General features: G+C 41.2%; 1 protein-coding gene across 1 annotated transcript in view; it reads left to right on the top strand.

Annotated features, from left to right (window-relative positions):
* Positions 1 to 20000, top strand: part of LOC145396106 (ras-related and estrogen-regulated growth inhibitor) — a 59065-nt gene that overhangs the window by 15622 nt on the left and 23443 nt on the right. The window contains exon 3 of the mRNA XM_080269580.1: positions 19451 to 19524. Within this exon, the coding sequence (XP_080125706.1) occupies positions 19451 to 19524 (74 nt within the window). The remainder of the gene's footprint in view (positions 1 to 19450; positions 19525 to 20000) is intronic.

The following is a 20000-nucleotide window of genomic DNA, read 5'->3' as shown; positions in this document are numbered from 1 at the left end:
ATAGATACTTAACGCATTTCAGTTAGTGGATTATTTTTACATTTTCATTTTGATACAAATACATTATTTTATTTAATGTAGGAAAAACTTATTGTGGTGAAGGGGTGTGGTGACGGGTGTGATGGTGACAGGTGTAGTGATGACAGGTGTGGTGTTGGCAGGTGTGGTGGTGACAGGTGTGATGGTGACAGGTGTGGTGGTGACAGGTGTGGTGGTGACAGGTGTGGTGATGACAGGTGTGGTGGTGACAGGTGTGGTAGTGACAGGTGTGATGTGACAGGTGTGGTGGTGACAGGTGTGGATGTAGGGGTATAAGTGTCACTTTGGCTGGTCTTCTGAAATGGTATGTGGCTGTGATGCTCTCCTTGCATTGTTGAGAGAGAGAGAGAGAGAGAGAGAGAGAGAGAGAGAGAGAGAGTGAGTGAGTGAGTGAGTGAGTGAGTGCTGTTTTTAGCTCGTACGTCTTAATATCCTCTTATATATTACTAATCCAAACTAAGTATATTTTAAAGGATATGTTAGCACGGAAGTGAATGTTAAGGTGTCACGCAAAATAAATCGCTAAGGAAGATGTGTAACGAAGCCTATGTCACTTAGAAGACCCTAGAAGAGAATGTCAAGGTGTTACACGCAAAATAAATCGCCTAGAAGGCAGTGTTGCGAAGCTGTACCACTTATAAGACCCTAGAAGAAATTGTTAAGGTGTTACATGCAAAATAAGCAAAAGAAGTCGCCTAGAAAGAGATGTTACGAAGCCAATGCCATAAGACCCCCAGTAAGACAAGAGAGAATCATAACTCATCCTGATTGGCCACACGTCAACCTAGGGGCGTGGCCTGGGAGTCTTCAGCCAATCAGGGAGCGTCATAAAAACCTATGTGGTAATAGTTCTCCCGCCAACACTGCTATCTGGCTGAGGCAATGACACATGACACACGCTTTATATATGACACTGGCTAAAATGTAAATAAATAAATAGACAAATAAATAGGTAAATAAATGAATAAGGTAACAGTTCGCTTGTCAAAACTGTCATCCAAGTGTAAAAGTAGCCTACCATATGACACATTGTTTATGACACTGACCATATGGTAAATGAATGAATAACTTGATTAATAAGTAAATAATAATGACATATAGAAAACAGCAATTTCAAATATATATAATCACAGCATCTTAATAACCTCTTCTGCCAGCACTAGCATCTGACTGAAGGAATTACTGAAGACAAACTTATTTCTAACGCTGACTGAAAAGAAAATAAGTAGATATTCAATGAAATAAATATAGATATGAGTAAATGATCCAGTCAGAGGGTCTTGTATAAAAAAAAAAAATCGAGGTTGGGACCCCATTGCATTAGTGCAGATCCCCAAAGGTAAAAAAAAAATTCAAAATCTTCAGCATCTTGCAGCACTAGCCAGAATATACAACTACTGCTACTACTACTACTACTACTACTACTACTACTATTAATAATAATAATAATAACAATAATAATAGTAATAATAGTAATAGTGGTAGTAGTAGTAATAATAAAAATAATAATCATTTAATCTAAATAATAATAATAATCATCATCATCATCATAATAATGAATAAATAAATAAATAAATGGTGTTGGAAGCCCATTTAGTTTTGACCTCAGAAGCATACCAAATTAACGACCGCAATTGTACCTTTGTGTTTGTGTGTGTGTGTGTGCGTGTGTGTGTGTGTGTGTGTGTGTGTGTGTGTGTGTGTGTGTGTGTATAGATTAAGTGTGTCATTATTATTTTTCCTCATTGGTCTGCGGGCGGTATTTAGGGTGACACTCAGGTACTACATTGCAGGTTCAAATCCCCAAGAATTTCCTGGACTCTTTTTGATCATATAATGTTATTCCTACGTATATTAGGGTGTGTGTATGTGTTTTGGTTTAGATTTTTATGTCTTGGTGATTTTTTGATTAATTTACACGTATTATGGGACAGTGTCAAGGTTTGTTTGCGTATTTTGAAGCGCTGGAATTCGGGTGATGTGTGCCGTGACACTTGATAGTCCCAGATGGTGTTCAGTTGTTTGGTTATCAGTCTGTATGTCTGTCTGTGTCTTTATCTGCCTGTCTAACTAATCGTCTGTTTATCTCCGTCAAATCTGTCTGTCTTTCTGTCTGTCTGCATATCTATATGTTTGTGTCTGTCTATCGATCTTTCTATCTGTCTGTCAGTCAGTGTCTATCTGCCTGTCAGTCTGTCTACCTGTCTGTCTGTCTGCCTGTCTACCTACTTGCTTATCTCTCTGTTTATCTTCCTATCTATCTATCTATCATCACAAGTGCGGGGCGCAGGGATCACCACCCAATGGACGTCACTGCCTCCCTTTTAATCACCTTATACAACACGTAATGAAGACATGGATGTGGAGGAAACACTTTGAGATGATTTGGCCATGTGGAGCGGGCAGAGAATGAGAGACTGACTAGGAGTGTTAAGCATGCGATCATAAGGTTTACACTGATACAAAGAAAAGTACTGTAGATGTTTTTATTTTTCTTGGTCTTTGTCTTATCCATTACAAGTGTACCCTACATTAAAATCGCCCTTATGATGAGGCACTGTAATGGCGAAAGTGAAGTGATGTGATGTCTGTCTGTGACGTGCACATACAAATAAACTTGCCCACACACGTACATAAACACACATACATGTATACGAACACACATTCACTCACACACTCATTCAGTCGATTTCTCTCTCTCTCTCTCTCTCTCTCTCTCTCACACACACACACACCCACACACACACTGAAATAGAGTACTAAAGCTTTCCCTACCTCGAAAAAGTTAGCAGTGGTAGTAGTAGTAATGGTAGTAGTAGTAGTATAGTAGTAGTAGTAGCTGTTGTTGCTAGTGGTGGTGGTAGTGATGGTGGTGGTGGTAGTGGTGGTATTGCTGTTGTTATTGTTATTTTTGTTATTGTTATTGTTGCTGTGACCCCAAGTTCATCTGGTCGTGAACCCAGTGGACTGCAGGCTGAAGTTCCCCCTTTCCTGCAGTCCACCATCTTACTTTCGGGAGATATAAATAGTGAATAAATTGAGGGATATGTGAGTTGGAGGAAGGGCAGACAGACGGCAGAAGACGGGGCCATTTCTTAGGGTATTTAGTAGTCTCAATTTGATAGCCGTCCCATATCAGTGCCACCACGCGAAGGCCCCCCACAGAGACGACACCCCCCTTTGTGCCTTGTATATGAAGGGCCAGACATCCACCCTCTACCTGCCTCTTTGTTTGTAAATACAGACGCTTCCCCTTCCTCTCTCTTCCCCAGCCGACGGAGACACAGATTGAGATTTTAGGCCTTTTTTCAGCTTATTTCACGTAGCTCAGGGACAGGCTAACACACCGCCTTGGCTCAGCTTATTTCACGTAGCTCCACATCGCATTGACTCAGCTTATTTCACGTAATTCAGGGACAGACTAAAACACCAACTTGACTCAGCTTATTTCACGTAGCTCAGATACAATAAAACACCGCATTGACTCAGCTCATTTCACGTAGCTAAGAGACGGAATAAACCACTTCCTTGACTCAGCTTATTTCACGTTGCTCAGAGACGGAATAAAACACGGCATTGACACAGCATCCATTCTTTAGCACTTCTTCGTGACTAGTATCATATTTTAGTGTTTAATCTCCTGTTACACCCCAGCTTAATATAATCGTTTGGAGGTAACAAGAATTAAGTTTACAAATGCTTCATCGATCTGAAGGGATTGAAAAATACACATAGCAAGCCTTGTGTATGTGTGTCATGTTTGTTTTCCCAGCGATCTTGATGTACCAGAACGACGTGTGTGTGTGTGTGTGTGTGTGTGTGTGTGTGTGTGTGTGTGTGTGTGTGTGTGTGTGTGTGTGTGTGTGTCTACGCTATGTTTGTGGTGTGGAGGAGTTGTGTGTGTGTGTGTGTGTGTGTGTGTGTGTGTGTGTGTGTGTCTACGCTATGTTTGTGGTGTGGAGGGGTTTTGTTTGTTAGTGTGTGTGTGTGTGTGTGTGTGTGTGTGTGTGTTGTATTTTAATGTATGTATGTGCGTTATGTTCGTGGATGTTTCTGTGTATGTGTTTACGCATGAATGTATGTACTCGTGTATATATATATATGCATTTATTTGTTTACTAAGGTATTTATATCTATTCTCAACCCTTTCAACGCATCACATCTCTCATCATCTTTATTCTCACTACCAGCATCGAATTTTACTTAGCACAGATATACCCCTGGAATATTGTAGTTAAAATTCTTACCATTCACTATTTTCAGCCCTTCTTCCCTTTGGTGGTGGAGGGTGGGGCCTTCACGTGGTGGCACTGATTTTAGGGGTGCAGGTGCGGTGCTTGGTTGCGCAAATGCCCTTCAACTCCCTCCCTATCCCCCGAAAGACGGATGGTGGACTGCAGGGGAAGGGTATCTTAAGCCTGCAGTCCACTGAGTTTACGTTTCTGATAGACTTGGGGCTACAACAATAATAAAAATAATAACAACAACAATAACAACAACAACAACTACTACTACTACTACTACTACTACTACTACTACTACTACTGCTACTACTACTACTACAACTATTACCACCACCACCACTACTACTACTACTACTACTACTACTACTACTACTACTACTACTACTACTTCTCTCTTCTTACACTTCGTCAAAAATCATAATCATCATACTATGGCTACGAACAAATAATCTTTCTTAAATATGGACCTTCTAACTTAAGAACGTAAAAACATCTTAATATATGTGGCGTATTTAACCCTAAGACGGTTTCTATGGCCGCAACTAAGATAGATTCCCCTTAGCTGAATAAATCGCCTGTTAGAATGCGTTTGTGGTTGTTACTGAGTAGGTATGAGGAGCCTGTAGGGGACTTTTGGGTGTATATGGGGAGTGGGTGGAATGGGTGTAGCGGTGAGAGTTATAAATACACCACGACGGAGGGGAGGACGAGGTACTAAAGAGAGAGGGAGAGAGAGAGAGTGACGTGAAAATAAGTAAATGCCATGCTGTACCAGGGAAAATATTTAATAACTGATGATTAACCAGTAAGTAGGTATGGAGGCAGATTGGGAGGAAGGATGGTGGAAATATATATAGATAAATAAATATATATAAGAATGGGTTGTGCCAAAGGGAATGGAAATGCAGCGCAGAAATGTGAAAAATGCTGTGTAACGACTGATGATGATGATGATTATTATTATTGTTATTATTAGTAGTAGTTGTAGCAGTAGTTGTATTTATTATTATTGTTATTATTATTATTATTATTATTGTTATTATTATTATGAAACTGACTTCAGCAGGTGGATAGGTAGATAGGTACACATACACTGAGACAAATACAGAAGGAGTGGGGCGATATTCAGACAGTATATTCTTGAGACAGTGGATAATCCCCCACTTGGGACAGATTTCTTTTCATACCGGAGACCTTGACCTTTGACCCCTGACCTTATAAAAATGAAGGTTCTCTTTCAGGGCTGTTAAAAGTAAGAACATGAACAGATGAACAGACAGACACATAGACAGATATAGGTACACACACACACACACACACACACACACACACACACACACACACACACACACACACACACACACACACACACACACACACACACACACACACACAACCCAAAGCATTTCCTACCCCCTACATGTGCAGTAATGAATGTGAAAGTAAGTATGTGTTGACAGTGACTAGGGTAATATATGTGTTCTGAGGAAGAGAAGGAGGCACTGAGGGAAGGAGAGTAAAGATGGCAGTGGTGGTGATGATGATGGAGAAATGTTATGGAAAGAGAAGAACAGAGGAAGAACGACTGAGAAAAGTTATAAAGTAACAAGTGGTGCCAGACACAACAAACCTCGCCCATCAGCAGTTATTTTATTGCTGTTAAATACTGACTCGTTTCTGCCATTTAGTGTCAGGCACAAGTAAAGTCTAAGGTAATACCGCGTATGTTTTCAAGTTCCACCCTCTGAAAACCCGTGATCTTGCATTTGACCTTTTAAAGTAACTCAAGGTCAAAGGTCATGCGCCAAATGAAAGCCCATATGAAACTTCCAATATCTCTATCTTAAAGGAGTTTCGAGTTACAGCCCCCTGAATGTCTGTGGTCTTGAGTTTGACCTTTGAAGATCATCGACGGTCAAAGGTCAAGGTGCCAATTAAAAACCCAAATGGAATTTCCTGTATGATGATAAGAGTAAATACCTCTCTATCTTCAACCAGTTTCCAGTTATAGCCCCCCGAATATCCGTGACCTTGTGTTTGACCTTTCAGGGTCATTCAGGATCAAAGTTCTTGGTGCCAAATGAAAGCCCATATTATGAGTTCTTGCATTTTCTTAATAGTAAATATCTCTATCTTCAACCGTTTTCATGTTACAGCCTTCTGAAAATCAGTGACCTTGATGTTGACCTTCCACGGTCACTCGATTACCTCCAAAATTTAATCACTTTCTTTGGGGACCAGTGCGCACATATCCAGAAAGTTTCATGTAATTTCATTCAGCCGTTTTTCCGTAATATTCCTAACAAACAAACTCAACCAACCTCGTCCGGACGAGGTAAATATAGAAGTGCAAGAGAGAGTAAGATAGTGGAAAGAAAAATGCATAGGAAGAACTGGTAAAGGAGAGCAATAATTAAAGAGAGAGAGAGAGAGAGAGAGGTGGGGGTAAAAAAAAAAACGGAGCACTGTAAAATCAAACATGGCAATCTGTTCCCCTTGCCAGACAACAAACACATACCTACAGACAGACACAAAAATTCTTCTACAATGCCACTGCGTCTGCTTCACAGTTAGGGCATGTCCGTCACTTTCCTCCCTGACGCATCATATCAGAGAGAATTATCTATGGCCAGAGAAACATGCCAAGCCTCTCTCAGCTTAGGAAAATTAGCCAGCAGAGGAAAGTGAGAAGCAGAAGAGGTGAAATATTACGGCAGAGGAACATATCAAGCCTCTCTCAGCTTAGGAATATTAGCCAGCAGAGGAAACCGAGAAGAGGTGAAATATTAGAGAGAGAGAGGGAGGGAGGGAGGGATGCTCTCTCTCTCTCTCTCTCTCTCTCTCTCTCTCTCTCTCAACTCTTGCCTTTAACTCACTGGAGCATTTCTTTTTAGTTATAACCTTCCCTGTAACAAGCAGTCATGAAAGAATCAGTAGGTCTGTTCTTTGCTTTCCTTTGAACTTCGAGCTTTGATTACTTTTAGACCAGGGAGGGGAGCATCAAAGTAAGACCCGGTGCTTCAAAGTAAGACTGATGTGCCACGTGTACAGTAAGACTAAAATATCAAGCACAAAACCAAGACCAACAAAGACCCCAACAGCACATCCCTTGGTAGAAAAATCTTGGCCTACATCACAAGAAAACTGAGACTTAAAATATCTGACTAAACCTCGCATTTGTCTCCCCACACTCTCGCCATTTTAGCTGTCTCACTTTTTCCAGCCTCCCTAGTCCACTGGAGATTAAAGTTAGCTTAATATTTCACCTGTCCTGTCTCTCACTTTCCTCTACGGTCTCTTATGTCACTTACTTTCCTTTGTTTCACCTTTCTGTCTCACTTTCGTCTGCTGTCTCTTGTCACTCATTTTCCTTTGCTGTCTCTTCTGTCACTCACTTTCCTCTGCTGTCTCTTCTGGCCCTCACTTTCCTCTGCTGTCTCTTCTGTCACTCACTCTCCTCTGTTTCATCTCTTCTGTCTCTCACTTTCCTCTGCTGTCTCTTCTGTCACCCACTCTCCTCTGTTTCATCTCTTCTGTCTCTCACTTTCCTCTGCTGTCTCTTCTGTCACTCACTCTCCTCTGTTTCACTTCTTCTGTCCCTCACTTTCCTCTGCTGTCTCATTTGTCTCTCACTTTCCTCTGCTGGCTAATATTTTCACCTCTTCTGTCCCTCACTTTCCTCTGCTGGCTAATATTTCCCTCTTCTCTCTCATATTTCTCTGTTATCTAATATTCCTAACCTCTTTCGTCTTATTTTCTTGTGCTAGCTAATATTTCTGTGCTAGGTGTCTTACTCTGCCTATGGATTTAAAGGTTCGTCTAATACCTAACTCTCTGTCTCTCTCTCTCTCTCTCTCTCTCTCTCTCTCTCTCTCTCTCTCTCTCTCTCTCTCTCTCTCTCTCTCTCTCATATTCCTGTGCTGTGAGGGGCTTGGTATGTGTCTCTGCCCACACATACAAATGTTAGCCTGATATTTCACCTCTTCTGCTTTTCACTTTCCTCTGCTGGCTAATATTCTTATGTTGAGAGAGGCTTAGTATCATTCTTTGCTCACAGATACAAACGATCACTAAATATTTCACATCACTTACTTCCCGCTTTCCTTTCCATGCTAATATTCCTATGTTGAGGGAGGCTTGATACGTTTCTCCTCTCATATATACAGTACAAAAGTTCGTCTGTTTTTCCTTCCACTGCTTATCATCTGTAAAAATAATAATCATGATAATAATAATAATAATAATAATAATAATAATAATAATAATAATAATAATGGAATCTAAAATCCATCCAATAGATTAGCCAAAAATCGAGGTTTAGCACGACAGGTAGATGATGCGATTTGTGAAGGTGGAAAAGTAAAAATCTACACGAGTGAACGAATTTGGGGGGGTCCTAGCCCCCTCTTTGGCGGATAATAACCTTCATTAACCCCTTCACTAATCCCCATCCGTCCCAAGATGAGGAAATTCGTCTAAAGATAAAAATAAGAGAAGAGAAGAAGGCCCAATTCAGGAGGGAAGAATGATAAAAAGTTTGGGACGAAAACTGGGGGGGTACGGCGACCCCTGTAAGTCTAATATGGGGTGGATATTTGTGTGTGTAGGCTTGGACTCATAATCTCGTCAAGGAAGCTCCCTAACACCTTTTCCCAAGCGATTTATTTTTGGATATGGCTAGTTAATATCCTTTTGTTCGTCATTTATGCAAAGTATGGCGAGGTTGGAAGGATTTATAATATCACTGAATAGGACATTATGGTGTAGTAAGTAAAATAAGTCGCTTAGGAAATGGTGTTAGGGAGCTTCTTTCAGTCTCATGACCCCCGCACAAACAAACATACGCACCTCTATACTCTCTCTCTCTCTCTCTCTCTCTCTCTCTCTCTCTCTCTCTCTCTCTCTCTCTCTCTCTCTCTCTCTCTCTCTCTCTCATAATCATTATCATTATCGTCATCATCATCATCTTCTTTTCTTCTTCGTCTTCGTCTTCTTCTTCGTCTCCTCCTCCTCCTCCTCCTCCTCCTTCTTCTTCGTCTTCTTGTCCTTCATCATCATCATCGCCACCATGATCACCATTTCTTTTTCTTCTTCGTCTTGTTGTTGTTCATCATCATCATCATCATCTTCTTCTTCTTCTTCTTCTTCTTCTTCTTCTTCTTCTTCGTCTTCTTTTTCGTCGTCGTCGTCGTCGTCTTCGTCTTGTTGTCGTTGTTATTTTTTGTTGTTGTTCGTATCTTCTTCTTCATCATCATCTTCTTCTTCTTCTTCATCTTCATCATCATCATCATCATCTTCATCATCATCATCACATCATCATCTTCATCATCATCATCACATCATCACCACTTCTTTGCCTTGTTGTTGTTGTTGTTGTTGTGTTGTTCTTTGTCTTTTTGTTGTTGTTTTTGTTTTGTTGTTGTGTTGTTTTTCATCTTTTTGTTGTTGTTTTTGTTTTGTTGTTGTTGTTGTTCTTCTTCTTCTTCCTCCTCCTCCTCCTATTCTTCGTCTTTTTGTTGTTGTTGTTCTTCTTCCTCTTCATTGTCGTTGTCACCTTGTTGTTGTTGTTGTTCTTGTTGCTCTTGTTGTTGTTGTTCATCTTCTTCACCATCATCATCATCATCTTCACCGCCACTATCATCAATTCTTCGTCTTATTGTTTTTCTTGTCATTCTTCTTCTTCTACCTCCTCTTCGTCTTCTTCTTCCCATTATTATTATTATTATTATTATTATTATTATTCCTCTTCATCATTAAAGTAAAGTAGGTCAGGGGGTTAACTGTGCAGCTCTGGCCTCCTTCCAAATTAGGGAAGGTTAAACACACACATCAACATTTTAAACATTTATCACTAACAGAGCATGATTTATGATTGGGTTTATGTATGCAGGGAAAATAAACACACACACACACACACACATACACACACACATCACTAAAAACACGAGACATTATCCTGAGGTATGCAGAGAAATTAACACACACAGACACACACACTCACACACACACACGGTCCACCAGTTGTCAGTGAGGTGATATGCCCTGGGAGGTAGCATTGGCCTGTCACCCTTGATTGGTAGTGTTGTCAGTTTTATCAACCTACTGTTCTCTATGGTCCGACCTTAACATATGGCGCTCCACTTCACCTGTCCCGTTATACGATACGTCCTCCCCGATATACGATACTTAAGTCCCTTTATACGATACCTATGTCCCGTTATACGATACCAAAGTCCCGTTATACTATACATCCTTCCCGTTATACGATACCTGTGTCCCGTTATACGATACATCACAGCATCATCTCTCGTAGCTGGCACCGTCCTTATACCATCATGCACCGTAGATATGACGAATTCAAGTTACCTTTTACATGTATTTGGAAACTGGGAAGATGAGGGAACTGGATCCAGCTTAATTTTTATACACACAGAGTCCAATTCTCGCTAACATATCAGATTTATTTCAATTTCTTCCTTAGCGATGTAGTTTATGTTTAGTTTCTAAATTTATCATGGTACTGGGGGAATTGGATTTAAATTAACACACACACACACACACACACACACACACACACACACACACACACACACACACACAGATCACAAAAAACAAGAGACAGATATTGCTGAGGTACGCAGAGAAATTAACACACACCGCTCGCTGGTGCAGTGGTAACGTTCCCGCTTGCCAACTGGTGGACGGGAGTTCGCGCCTCGCTCAGGTTGCGAAAAGTTTCACTGACGAAGTGGGTGGTTACTGTCCCCCTTGAGCAAGGGGACGGGTGTGTGCGTGTGTGAAGGTCACAGCCTTGCCCTTAGATCGGACTATATGAGCTCTCAGCTCCCTTCCGGGAGGGTAAAAGCTGACGATCACGACCATCAAGTGATCCTGACCGACCCGGTGAATTACACACACACACACACACACACACACACACACACACACACACACACACACACACACAAATCACTAAAAACAAGAGACAGATATTGCTGAGGTACGCAGAGAAATTAAAACACACACACACACACACACACACACACACACACACACACACACACAGTTGCTCCGTTCCGTTAGATGAAAACGGAGTAATGAAGACAACCTACAGCCTGAGCCAAAAAGCTGACACGGTGAAGCAGTGAAAAGTTATAATGACCTCGGTGACAGAGAGAATCCACCACCGCACTGTTAGAGAGAGAGAGAGAGGGGGGGGGGAAGGGGGACAGGGGTGGTGATGGGAGAGGGGGGATAGGGATGGTGATGCAAGGTGAGTGACAGACAGACAAACAGACAGTCAGAAACGGAGACAGAGACAATTTGCAATCTGTTTTAACGAAGGAAATAATTTGAGAGAGAGAGTATAGCTTAAATAGAACAAATAATTTCCTGTATGAGACAAACTGAAATTTTTTGAAGAAACGTCGATCAAGCCATCTCTCTCTCTCTCTCTCTCTCTCTCTCTCTCTCTCTCTTTCTCCACGGTATTTTGGTTGGGTAGGGTGGAGTGATGGAGTGGTGGAGAGGGAGGAAGGAGGGGGAGGGGGGTGGGGGAGAGCCTTGGCACTGTCCCTAAGAATCACACTTGTCCCTGTCCTTCTTTCTCTCTCACTGTCATACTTCTCACACTCTTTTTCTGCCACTCTGTTTCTCTTTTTTTTCTGCCTTTTTGCGCTTTTTTTCTACTCTTTTTCTGCCTTTTTTCTGCTTTGTCTTGCTCTTTTTGCTCTTTTTCTTTTCTTTTTTTGTTTTGTCCTGCTCTTTTTGTTGTTTTTTCTGTTTTGTCCTGCTCTTTTTGTTGTTTTTTCTGTTTTTTGTGCTTTTTCTGTTTTTTCTGCCCTTTTCTTCTGTTGTTTTTTTATGCTTGTTTTTCTCTTTTTTCCTCCTTTGTCATGCTCATTTTGCTTTTTTTTCTGCTCTTTTCTGCTCTTTTTCTGTCATTTTATTCAGCACTTTTTCCGCTCTTTTTTCCTCTTTTCTGTTTTACCTGTTTATTTTTTTCTCATTTTTCTGTTTTACCTGTTTTGTTTCTTTTTTCTCTTTTTTCTGTTTTGATTCTTTTTTCTTTTTTTTCTGTTTTACCTGTTTTGTTTCTTTTTTCTCTTTTTTCTGTTTTACCTGTTTTGTTTCTTTTTTCTCTTTTTTCTGTTTTACCTGTTTTGTTTCTTTTTTCTCTTTTTTCTGTTTTACCTGTTTTGTTTCTTTTTTCTCTCTTTTCTGTTCTTTTTCTGTTATATTATTCAGTTCCTTTTTTCTGCTCCTTCTTCTGCTCTTGTTATGTGCTCTTTTTTATGTTTTTTCTGCTCTTTTTATGTTCTTTGGATCAGCTCTTTTTTTTTTTTTGCTCTTTTTTCTGCTCTTTTTGCCTTTTTTCTGCTCTTTTATTCTGCTTTTTTCTGCTCTTTCTGTTCTTTTCTGCTTTTTTTCTGCTCTGTTTCTGCTCGTTTTTTCTGTTTTCTGCTCTGTTTTTGCTCTTTTCTGCTTTGTTTCTGGTTTTCTCTGCTCTTTTTCCGCTCTCTTTCTGTTCTTTTGTGCTTTTTTTATTTTTTTCTGCTCCATTTTGCTTTCTTCAGCTCTAATTCTGCTCTTTTCCCCTTTTTGCTCTGTTTCTGCTCTTTTCTGCTTTATTTCTGCTCTTTTCACTTTTTTCTGCTCTTTTCTGCTTTATTTCTGCTCTTTTCACTTTTTTCTGCTCTTTTTCCGCTCTATTTCTGCTCCTTTTTGCTCTTTTCTGCTTTATTTCTTCTCTTTTTTTGCTCTTCATTCTGCTCTTTTTCCAGCACTTTATTCACAATGCGCTTCACCTACAAGTTTTTTTTTTTTTTTTTTTTTTTTGCCCCAGGAGCGTAAGGCCCGTGGTTAGGCTACTCATTCTCGGTATTTAGGGGAGAGTGACCAGCCTCGCATGCCCCTGAGCAGCAGTATGGGAGAAATTAACTCCGATCCATCCCTAATATTTAAACCCCATATGACTCGAGAGCCTAAATCCACTAAACCACCAGTTAGAATGATTTTAAAAAGGAGTTATCACAGTGAATGGATTAGTCTTGTCTTCTCTCTCTCTCTCTCTCTCTCTCTCTCTCTCTCTCTATCTATCTATCTGTCTATCTATCTGTCTATATATCTATTTGTATATTTGTATATCTGTCTATCTCTTTCTCTCTCTCTCTTTCTCTCTCTCTCCCTCTCTCTCTCTCTTTCTCTTTCTCTATCTGTCTGTTTATATATCTATTTGTATTTTTGCATATCTGTCTCTCTCTCTCTCTCTCTCTCTCTCTCTCTCTCTCTCTCTCTCTCTCTCTCTATCTATCTCTATCTGTCTGTTTATATATCTGTTTGTATTTTTGCATATCTCTCTCTCTCTCTCTCTCTCTCTCTCTCTCTCTCTCTCTCTATCTATCTATCTATCTATCTCTATCTGTCTGTTTATATATCTGTTTGTATTTTTGCATATCTGTCTCTCTCTCTCTCTCTCTCTCTCTCTCTCTCTCTCTCTCTCTCTCTCTCTCTCTCTCTCTCTCTCTCTCTCTCTCTATCTGTCTGTTTTTATATCTGTTTGTATTTTTGCATATCTGTCTGTCTCTCTGTCTGTCTCTCTCTCTCTCTCTCTCTCTATCTCTATCTGTCTGTTTATATATCTGTTTGTATTTTTGCATATCTGTCTCTCTCTCTCTCTCTCTCTCTCTCTCTCTCTCTCTCTCTCTCTCTCTCTCTCTCTCTCTCTCTCTCTCTCTTTTATATATCTGTTTGTATTTTTGCATATCTGTCTTTCTATCTCTCTCTCTCTCTCTCTCTCTCTCTCTCTCTCTCTCTCTCTCTCTCTCTCTCTCTCTCTCTCTCTCTCTCTCTCAGTCTGTTTACTCACTCTCTCACCCGCACCCTTACTCACTCACCACCCTACGAGCTTCCTATTAACCTTGTACCTTAACACCTTTTCCTGAGCGATTTATTTTGCATATCTGTCTTTAATCTTGTCTGGGTGTTTAGTTTTAATTTCATCGTTTTTATCAACGATGTAGAAGTGAATCAGGTAGCCTAAATCGCTGACGAATGGGTGCTAAAGACATCATGGCCATTTCCAAGACTCGTAACTCCATCTAACTTGTGACTTATTTTTTTATTGTTATTTTCAGACGATTTTATTCAGCTTAGGGAAAGACAAGGTTGTGAAAGGGTTGATGGAGCTCCCTAACACCTTTTCCTAAGCGATTTAGTTTTTAAAATTCGGCTACTTAATATTATTTTGTACCTTTTGGCTGAAACTGATGGTAATGCAATGATTTAAAGGAGAGAAGACGAGAGTAAGACTTAATACACAGACTAAATCGCTTAGGAAAAGGTGTTAAGGAGCTTCCTCAACCGACGAGAACACAAGCCTTAAACACATGCGATCATTATTTATTTATTTATTTATTTATTGGAGGACGAACTAGACAGATTTAGGCAGATTTTCACCCTCCCTTCCCTATCCTGGAAAAAAAAAAGGAAACTTGTAACTTACGATAATTTTTTCACGTAACTAAGATTTTTTTTCTACAGGAGGAAGAGAGACTATGGTATGCTGGTGTAGTTTCTTGTCTTCTTTCATACTGTAAATGCAAAGCTAGGTTAGGATCAAACACACACACACACACACACACACACACACACACACACACACACTAGATACACATTGCCACACCACCCTATACCCCCCCCCACACACACACAAGCTACACATTGCCACACCACCCCATACCACACACACACACACACACACACACACACACACACACACTAGATACACATTGCAACACCACCATATACCCCCCCACACACATTGCCACATCTCCCCATACCACACACACACACACACACACACACACACACACACACACACACACACACACACACACACACACACACACACACACACACACACACACACACACACACACACACACACACACACACACACACACACACACACACACACACCGGGGGGGGGGTATTGTGTTGCCCGTGAGCCATAAATCTATCCGGTCTATCAGTCTCTCGTCACGGCAATCCGACCCGGAATTATGAAGGACCCTCTTGGGGGGAGGAGGCGTTCTCTCGGTGGCTTCTGATATTTCGTAACACTTTTTCTTAAGCGACTTATTAAGATTTCGTAACACTTTAAGATTTCGTAACTTTTTCTTTAGTGACACTGCTATTTCGTAACACTTTTTATTTAGCGACCTACTGCTCATTCGTAACACTTTTTCTTTAGCGACTTATTAAGATTTCGTAACACCTTGTCTTTAGCGACTTAAGAGTTCGTAACACTTTTTCTTTAGTGACTTATTATGATTTCGTAACACTTTTTCTTAGGCTTCGTAACACTTTTTCTTCAACGACTTATTAAGATTTCGTAACACTTTTTCTTTTGTGACTTATTAAGGCTTCGTAACACTTTTTCTTAAACAGCTTATTAAGATTTCGTAACACTTTTTCTTTAGTGACTTACTGAGATTTCGTAACATTTTAAGATTTGGTAACACTTTAAGATTTCGTATCACTAAGATTTCGTAACACTTTTTCTTTAGCGACTTATTAAGATTTCGTAACACTAAGATTTGGTGACACAAAGATTTCGTGACACTTTAAGATTTCGTAACACTTTTTTTTAAGCGACTTATTAAGATTTTAGTATGTTCCTCAACGATTTATTGTGCTCACTGTGTCGATATGAGAAGTATATAATTAGGTGGTTTTCAAAGTCTCTTCCCTAACACCTTTTTCTAAGCGATTCACTCTGATCTTCAAACTTTAATATTGTCTTTATTGAGGGAGATTACGTGGATATTAAGACGATAAAATAAAAAGAAAAATAAAAACAGTAAAAATATATTGTTTCGATATCAAGGTCATTTAAACAGTAACGAGAGAGAAAGAGAGAGAGAGACAGACAGACAGACAGATAGATAAATAGATAGACATACATACATACGTACATAAGCCGACAGATATGGACAGACAGACAGATAGATAGATACATGGATAGATAGACAGACAGATACATACATAAACCGACAAAAATAGATAGACAGATAGATAGATCGTCGCCAAAGGGTTAAGTTATATAGCCATTACCCTTGACGTGAGACCACCCAGAGCCATCCATTACTGTCTCTCTCTCTCTCTCTCTCTCTCTCTCTCTCTCTCTCTCTCTCTCTCTCTCTCTCTCTCTATTTATCTCTATCTATGTACTGTATCTCTCTCTATCTATCTGTCTCTATCTATCTACTGTATTTTTCTCTCTCTATCTGTCTATCTATCTATCTGTCTGTTTATCTGTCTGTCTATTAATCTCTCTCTCTCTCTCTCTCTCTCTCTCTCTCTCTCTCTCTCTCTCTCTCTCTCTCTCTCTCCAACACACCTCAAGGCCTACCTGTGTGTATCACCTTAGCGTTTACCTGTACGTGATTAGCTTGTTTACCACCTGTCTTGGCGTCATCCACCTGCCCATCACTACTACATAGTCTCCAAATTCCTAACTACTCCTCCAACCCCCCCTACTTAGTACCCACCTGGCTCTTATCCAGTCACCATCTCTCTCTCTCTCTCTCTCTCTCTCTCTCTCTCTCTCTCTCTCTCTCTCTCTCTCTCTCTCTCTCTCTCTCTCTCTCTCTCTCTCTCTCTCTCCAGCAATTATCCCTTCTCTGTGCTTATATCCTTTTCATATCACGCTTGGTTTTTGAGCAGAGAAGTAGCCTTATTTCGCCAGATTTTTTTTTTTTTTTTTATCAGAAGCGTTGGATTTAGCTTTGGTTTTATTACAGCCCTTCCTTTCCACGCTGTATCTCCTGACTTAAGTAATATGTACCGTAGTAAATAATAGTAAGCTAGCCTAAGACACCATCGTATTGAAAGGGGTATATTGATTCCTGCGTTACCTAGTCGATCCATTGAAGTTGATGTGAAAGAATAGTAGTCTGTTTTACCCTGTCCTGCCTTGCCCTGCCTTGTCCTACGCTGCCTTACCCCCCCCATTGCCCTTTCCTGCCTTGTCCTACCCTGTCCTTCCTTCCACCTGTCTGTCCTGCCTTTTCCTACCGTATCCTGCTTCTCCATCCCTTGCCCTACCGTGCCCTGCCCTGGCCTAGAATCATCCATCTTTCTCTGCCCTGCCCTTCCCTACACTCATCCATCTTCCTCTGCCTTGCCCTGCCCTACACTCATCCATCTTCCTCTGCCCTACACTACCCTGCCTTACAATCATCCATCTTCCTGCCCTACAACGACCCATCATCCTATGCCCTGCCCTTCCTAGCCCCACCCTACAATTCACCACCCTCCCCTACCTTCCCCTTCCCTGCTTAGCCGCACCCTACACTCCTCCATCTTGTCCTGCCCTTCCCTGCCTAGCCCCACCCCACAATTCTCTGTCTCACCCTGCCTTCCCCTGCCTCTCCCTGCCTCTCCCTTGACCTTCCATGCCCTGTCCTGCCCTACAATCATCCATCTCCCCCTCCCCTTCCCTGCCTAGCCCCACCCCACAATCCTCTGCCTCTCCCTTGCCCTGCCCTGCCCTTCCCTGCCTTCCCCTGTCTTTCTCTTGCCCTTCCCTGCCCTGTCCTGCCCTACAATCATCCATCTCCCCCTCCCCTTCCCTGCCTAGCCCCACCTTACAATTCCCTGCCTCTCCCTTGCCCTGCCTTGTCCTGCTTCTCTCGACACACCAATCCTCCATCTTGCCCTGCCTCTCCTTGCCCTTCCCTGCCCTGCCTCGACACACCAGCCTGTATGTTTTAAATCACAGGGTTAACAGGGCCTCGTTTTTTACACACCATCATTAGCCCTGCGCATAAAAAGTGGACATTGAAGAGACGTGGATGACAGGTGGATGAAAGTGCACCTCATGTGGTACCTATCCAGCAGGCAGGTAATCAGTTTGCCTAGAGGGGGAGAGGGGGAGGAGGAGGGGAAGACCGAGGATGAGATGTTGCCTAGTGGAGAACATGTGAGTGAGGTGAAGGGGGAGACCGGGGATGAGATGGAGGGATAGGGTGGAGAGGTGTGTGAGTAACGTGAAGGGGAAGACCGAGGATGAGATGTTGCCTGGTGGAGAACATGTGAGTGAGGTGAAGGGGGAGACCGGGGATGAGATGGAGGGATAGGGTGGAGAGGTGTATGAGTGAGGAGGGTGTGAGTTGTGAAAGGACAGCCTGATGTGGAGGACAGGGTGACATGGAGGCGATTCGTTTGTGGCCACACCTTCTAGGATTAAGGCGTCTGGCTAGAGAGAGAGAGAGAGAGAGAGGTGGATGGATGGATGGATAGGTAGAGATATTATATATGTAGATAGATAGGTGGGTGGATGGATCGATAGACCGATAGATAGACAAGAAGACAAGCCAAAATCGCCTGACAAATTTAATAAGATCTCGTATTAAAGGAGCAAACGATAACTTTATTTTTATTATTTTATTTATTTATTTATTTATTTATTTATTGGTCTGTTTTACTACCATTACTACTTCCTTACTTTAAATAAATTCGTTTAGTAGGAATAATAAATGAGGTCCTCGGTCTGAAGTAGTTATTGAGCGTTCAGACTGGTGTGTGTGTGTGTGTGTGTGTGTGTGTGTGTGTGTGTGTGTGTGAGAGAGAGAGAGAGAGAGAGGGCGTGTATGTGTGTAAATAAGTATGTTTGCATTTACCTAGTTGCAGTATATATATTTACCCATCCTGTTTGTGTGTGTGTGTGTGTGTGTGTGTGTGTGTGTGTGTGTGTGTGTGTGTGAGAGAGAGAGAGAGAGAGAGAGAGAGAGAGGGCGTGTTTGTGTGTAAATATGTATGTTTGCATTTACCTAGTTGCAGTATATATATTTATCCATCCTGTGTGTGTGTGTGTGTGTGTGTGTGTGTGTGTGTGTGTGTGTGTGTGTGTGTGTTTTGTTTGTGTGTGTGTGTGTGTGTGTGTGTGTGTGTGTGTGTGTGTTTGTTTGTGTGTGTGTGTGTGTGTGTGTGTGTGTGTGTGTGTGTGTGTGTGTGTGTGTGTGTGTGTGTTTATATTTACCCTTCCATGTATATTCATATATGTCTTTACGTCTTCTATATCTTTCTCCATTCTAATTTCCCTGTCTCTACCAACCTAAATTTCTCTCTCTAACTCTCACTCTTTTTTTTTTTTTTTCCAGAACAGAGATATAGAAACGAGATATTGGTGGACGGAGAACCAGTGTTGTTTGAGATTCTGGACACGTGTAACAAAGTGAGTACATTATTAGCACATTTGCTTTAGTACATTGGGATTTTGCTGTTACATTATATTGCGCTGGGTTGTGGGTGAGATTACATACATGCAGAAAGACGTAGTTACTTTCATAGATACGTACATACATTTACACAGTCATGCAAGACAGATAAAAGGTCATACGTACGTTCCTACCTATACACACACACACACACACACACACACACACACACACACACACACCTCCTCAAACACAACAACAACAACAAACTCAAGAATCACTGCTCCGGAATTCAGAATATTTCGGTCAGTGGACGAACTTAAGGATCCATTCAGAATCGCTCTTTAAGAAAAAATACCTGAGCTGTGTTGAGGTTAAAACATTAATATTCTCCTGCCTATGTCCGTGTCTGTATTAAGTGACATACCTAACACAGACGCAGAGAGTATTGAGCTGTAACGCGTAAAATAAATCGCTAAGGGAGAGGTGTTGG

The sequence above is a fragment of the Coenobita brevimanus genome, chromosome 34, assembly GCF_032717465.1.
Source record: "Coenobita brevimanus isolate Jiangsu-jjx chromosome 34, ASM3271746v2, whole genome shotgun sequence".
In the NCBI taxonomy this organism is placed as follows: domain Eukaryota; kingdom Metazoa; phylum Arthropoda; class Malacostraca; order Decapoda; family Coenobitidae; genus Coenobita; species Coenobita brevimanus.
The sequence above is the reverse complement of the archived record's forward strand: the minus strand, read 5'-3'. Positions and strand labels throughout refer to the sequence as shown.